Consider the following 5919-nt stretch of genomic DNA (forward strand, 5'->3'; position numbering starts at 1 on the left):
ATACTATTCTGAAGATATATAGCAAACATCGGTTGTCCAATACAACATGTAGACAAATACTGGCTATTGCATCAGCTGCAAAAGTCCATGTGAGACGCCCATGTACTTCAAAAGCGTGTATTTTAGCCTGCCTTCCTTCCCTTCTTGTACATGTCCCTGTGTCTGCCTCTATTCTAGGTTCACCACATAATAACAGACCCGCTTCACATTAAAACATCTCCTCCCAGTCGCCTCCCCATCTTACTGACCAATATAACCCAGGCCAAGCAGGCTCCACGTTTTTCCCCCTCAAACCAGACGGGCATTCGCTTTGGAACGACCCCGCGAGACCTCGGCTAAACCTGCGCTTCGAAACGAGCCAAGCCATGGACAACCACTCGTACAACTTCCCGTCCGATTGCACCCCGCTGACCAACTGTAAGTCCGGGCGAAAGCCAGGCTCGACGGTGATAAACATGCACGGAGCCGGGGGCAAGAAGGCCCCGCGGGACTACCTGATCTGGTCCCTGTGCAACACGCTGTACGTGAATTTCTGCTGCCTCGGGTTCATGGCGCTCGTCTACTCCATCAAGGTAAAGCTGAGCGCCGCCGCATTTCCGTTGGGTTTGTCAGATTACGTCCGGTGCAGTTTCTCTCCGATCGTTCACACGCCGGTTGGTAGATTAAGCCAAAAATAATGTACTCAAGTCAAATGACAGTTACTTTGAAAATAGTGAATTGCTGCGGTTGAAGAAATGAACGAAGAGGGTGGCACTGGAGTATTTCAAGTCAAGAGTTTACTTTATTTCAAGTTTCAAGTTATGGAATTGGACTGATAAAGCGTCAAATAATGCAAAGATTAGACCGCAAAAAACATTTCTGAAAAAGGAAAGGCAAATGTTCAGATATTGTCAGGGAAAATACACCAAAAAGGCAAAATAAAGAGACTAAAAAGACACGGTCAAAGAGATCTCAAGAGATTTTCAGAATCAGAAAAGGTTCATTACCATTGCTAAAGAACAGAATTCACAAACATTCTCAAATACATTCGAATACATTCAAATATATTAAAGGTGCACTGAGTAACTTATTTTCTGTTTGTTGGATATCTTATGTCTTTAGCCTGGGTTGTTCCACAGTATGGCATTAAACCTTATCCTTGTCGCATTTCGTCATTTTTCCTGTTGAAAAACACATGTGTGCGGGGACGCCTCTCCACAGACCTGACCTGTAACTTGGCCTGGTACATATAAATTGTCACCTGTAGCTCTCCATGGTGATAGACAAGTTAAAGCAATAACATCTCTATGGAGACAAGGTTACATAGCGCACCTTTAAAGACAAAACGTAAGACAGAAAGTGTCATTTTTTGCTCTTTTTTATTGGATCTTGGTTATCTGATTACTCAAGTTATCAAATGTTCGTGGCGTTGAACAAATAATCGCCCACGAGTTAAAATGTGTTCAAGTCATAATGTTTGAATAATTAGGATTTGATGTAATTGTTTCTGTTCATCCATGGTCAATTGGACCTTTCTGTTCTTTGGTGTCTTGTTTTTGTAGTTATGGTCATGTCTTAATTTACGCCTGGTTCTGGTTTGTCCTGATCGCTCCTGTTTTTGTGCGCGTCAGCTTTGTTCATCTGTAAAGTATAGCCTCGGTCTTAAATTGAATCACCTTTTTAAATCCAGGCCCGGTTCAGTTCTGGTCCGGTTCACACCCAGTCACAGCTGAACCCTGGACTCTCTGCCCCCTGAGCCTAAATTACAGACAGTCGTTTGGTCCTTGAAGTTAAAAATGGTGTAATTGGTATCTTCAGTGGGCGAGGGCTCCTGTGTGACTGAGAAATGAGAGCATTTACAGATGGAAAAAAACAAACGTTTACAACATACACGCCTCAGGACAACTCAGGACTTCATCGCTCGTAGGTTTTTAACGTCCAGTTTAGTCCCGACGTTGACTTGGTTTGGTCCTGCTCTAGTCCTGTCGTTTTCTCGGCCCCGGTCAAGCTTTAGATCCAGGTTTAGTCCCGGTTTAGTCGCAATTTTGATGGTGAATGGACGGTTTGAATGCGCCCTTCACTTTTACCAGTGAGTACCAGTGTAGTATGAAAGCTAAAATGATTTAATACATCTGTGAGTCATTTCTACTTGAAAATGTCACTTTGCATGGATAATATTGAGACATGCTAAATTCAAGTGGCCCAGAAAGGTTACGTCGTGCCCTTTAAACAAAGAATAGGCACCAAAAAGTGTTGTTTATAGGTATAATTCTCATAAAGCTTTCTGGTACTGAAAGAAAACATACATTTCCAGCCCTAATTGTGGCTATTGTAAATGGTTATTCTTTATTTTTTATGTAGAAAAAGAAGTGTAGACAATAAAAGCTAAAACAAGATCAGAGAGGAAAAAAAACAATAAACAAACAACAACAAAAAACAAGAATAACAGGTGATTTTTTTTTTTTTTTTTAGGCTATGCTAACATAATCTACATACAAATGTTCCAACAAGTTTGTGCACTTTCATGTTCATGTTCACCGCAAATGCGATTACAGCGGCCAAAAGTATCTATCGTTTCCATAGAAGGTGTTTTATGTCCCAGATGCATGGTTTTAAAGTTAAAGGCTTAACTGTACCGTCTTTGCTTTTCACAGCTTTAAAAAAACAGAGCGAGTTTTGCCGTCCACGGTGAAGCTAACAAATATTAGCGTGCTAACAAATATTAGCGTGCTAACAGCCCACTTCCTGCTTCTCGGAGATCCAACGCTCTGTAATAAGGTGCAGCCAACACACAGCAATCTCGTTTTGACCCCGGATAGAGGCCTTTACAATATATTCCATGATACCATATATTCCATGATACAATATTATTCCATGAAGAAATTTGGTAGATCTCCTTTAATGGAGAACTAACTAACTAACATTTTTGCTGTTTTAAACATTTTTTAAAACAAGTCCCTGTGGTGGTTTCATAAGTATTCTCAGGCCGTTTTAAGTGTCGTTCATGCACATTAAATGTTTTTGTGTCGATGACTAAACATTCTTTATGATAAACAAAATGCTCAAGAAGACCATGCCATCCATTGGTGCTGAAAAGGCCTTTGATAGGACTGAATGGCCATATTTGTTTCAGGTTCTAGAGAGGTTTTGATTTGGGAATTACGTTCTCAAGTGGATCAAGTTGTTCTATACTGACCCAATAGTCTCAACAAATAATAATGTTTCAAAAATATTTCTTATTTGGTTGAGCAATGTGTCAAGGATGCCCTTTGTCTCCTTTATTATTTTTATTTGCAATTGATCCCTTAGCATTAGCAATAAGACAGTCACTGCAAATCAGAAGCATCTCCATCAGGAACAAGGAAAATTATCTGTCGCTTTTTTCAGATGACATTGTGCTATTTTTGAGTTGCCTGGACTCCATTAGAGCCCTCAATCATCTTTTAGACTCTCAAGGCTATAAAATTAATCATACCAAATCCTAGGAACTTTTATTGAATGATTTTTAACGATCAACTCCCCCAAATTATTCAAAATTAATTAAAACTTGGAGGGGTTCACATATTTAGGCATACAAATATCACCTTACATGAAAGACATCATCCCTGCTAATTATGATCCACTTGGAAAAAAAATAGGACAAAAAGTGCTGTATCTGGTCCAGTCAATGCCATCACCTCTCCGGGCCTCTTTTTTACCAGGCTCAATAGAACATTTGCACGATTTATTTGGAACGATAAACGGTTATGCCTTTCTCTCTTATATTTGCCATATGAACAAAGAGGACTAAAAATGCCAAATATGCAATTGTATTTTTGGCAGCTCATTTAACGTTCAGCAATCTTCTTTTGTTTATGTATATAAAATGTATTATTACTTTATTTACATTTTCGATTCAAGTATGTGTATTCATATATAGGTGTATATATGTGTAAATTTGTGTCTATATTGAAAAAATGAATCTCAATCCAACATTAATGAACAGTCAGACATGGTTACTGGCTGCAAACCTTTCCTGCAATGTTTCCTGTAACATTTCCCACAACGTTCCCTGTAACGTTCCCAGTATCTTTCCCTGTAACGTTTCCTGTAACATAAATGTTTCACGTAACCTTTCCTGTAACCTTTCCTGTAACATTCCCTGTATCGTTCCCTGTATCATTTCCTGTAACGTTTTCTGTAACGTAAATGTCTCACGTAACCTTTCCTTTAACATTCCCAGTATCTTTCCCTGTAATGTTCCCTGTATCGTTCCCTGTAACGTTCCCTGTAACGTTCCCTGTATCGTTCCCTGTAACGTTCCCTGTATCGTTCCCTGTAACGTTCCCTGTAACATTTCCTATAACGTTCCCTGTAACGTTCCCTGTAATGTTCCCTATAATATTTCCTATAATGTTCCCTATAACGTTCCCTGTAACGTTCCCTGTAATATTTCCTATAATGTTCCCTATAATGTTCCCTATAACGTTCCCTGTAATATTTCCTATAACGTTCTCTGTAACGTTCCCTGTATTGTTCCCTGTAACGTTTCCTATAACGTTCCTTGTAACGTTCCCTGAAACGTTCCCTGTAACGTTTCTTATAACGTTCCCTGTAACGTTCCCTATAACGTTCCCTATAACGTTCCCTGTAATATTTCCTATAATGTTCCCTATAACGTTCCCTGTAACGTTCCCTGTGACGTTTCCTGTAACGTTTCCTATAACGTTTCCTATAACGTTCCCTGTAACGTTTTCTGTAACGTTTCCTATAATGTTCCCTATAACGTTCCCTGTAACGTTTCCTGTAACGTTTCCTATAACGTTTCCTATAACGTTCCCTGTAACGTTCCCTGTAACGTTCCCTGTAATGTTCCCTGTAATGTTTCCTATAATGTTCCCTGTAACATTCCCTGTAACGTTCCATGTAACATCTCCGTGTGCAGGCGCGTGACCAGAAGACCCAGGGAAACCTGCAGCTGGCTCAGGAGTGCTCGGACAAGGCCAAGTGGTACAACATCCTGGCGGCGGGTTGGAACATGCTCATCCCGCTGCTGCTCGTCGTGATCCTGGTCCTGCTCCTCATCCACCTGGGATCATCTCAGGGGTCCTTCGACTTCTTCGGAGAGGACGGCTTCCAGAACTTTCTCAAACTCTTCAGCTGGTAGAGGCAGGGAGAGGGCAGGAGAGAGGTGACCGTTAGAGAAGCAGCTGGTTGAATAATGGGTGACGTGGCAGAAAAAGTGAGGATTACAGTTTGTAAAGACCAGATGCTCTTTAAAGGTGAAACTTTTCTGCTTTCTTGTCTATGGAAATATTCTGCCTGAAAATAAAATAAAAAAAAACTGCTTGTCTTCATGAGAGATAAACCTGTAAAACCTATTTATATAAACATGAAGACCAGCAGGTGACGCCACCAAGCCCAGTATTTAATTCAGTTTGATTATTTGCACAAAACACTTAATTGGATAAAAAATCAATATAGATAAGTTAACTGTGGAACATTCTGGGCAAACCGATAACATTTCAGTGAGCAGGTGGCGGACCTCCTCCATAAAAGTGACATAGTGCACCTTTAAGGACGCACAGAAGAGCAAATATATGACCACAATTTAATTTACAAAAAAAACCAACCCTTTTTCACAAAGTTTTCTTCATTAAAAACAGTGCAGTTGTGGGGATTTACTCAATAAGCGATGATAGAACATTTCTATCGCACTAAAATTTGGCTTTTCTCTCTTAATTCTCTTAATTTTATATTGTTGTTTACGGTTTGCAATGTGGACTTCAAACATATTTCTTACACTTTATGATGACTGCACTTTTAATAGCCTTAATAAAGCATGAACCTAAACACTTGATTTCATCTCAGTAACTTAATTAACAGCCCAAATTGTAACTCCTTAATCAAGACGTTACTAAGCCTGGATCACTCTTAATAAACTACTTGTTCATGATGAAT

The 5919-nt window shown here is 39.8% G+C and overlaps 1 protein-coding gene across 1 annotated transcript; it reads left to right on the forward strand.

The window, feature by feature from the left end:
* Nucleotides 1-313: 313 nt before the first annotated feature.
* Nucleotides 314-5680, forward strand: LOC140349197 (interferon-induced transmembrane protein 5-like). The gene is made up of 2 exons (XM_072435447.1): nucleotides 314-572; nucleotides 4904-5680. Exons 1-2 carry the CDS (start codon nucleotides 366-368, stop codon nucleotides 5123-5125), a joined length of 429 nt encoding a protein of 142 aa, XP_072291548.1. The 5' UTR covers nucleotides 314-365; the 3' UTR covers nucleotides 5126-5680.
* The last annotated feature ends 239 nt before the right edge of the window (nucleotides 5681-5919 follow it).

Source organism: Eucyclogobius newberryi, unplaced genomic scaffold (assembly GCF_026437365.1).
Source record: "Eucyclogobius newberryi isolate DKJ021-1_F unplaced genomic scaffold, fEucNew1.0.hap1 SCAF_7, whole genome shotgun sequence".
NCBI lineage: Eukaryota > Metazoa > Chordata > Actinopteri > Gobiiformes > Gobiidae > Eucyclogobius > Eucyclogobius newberryi.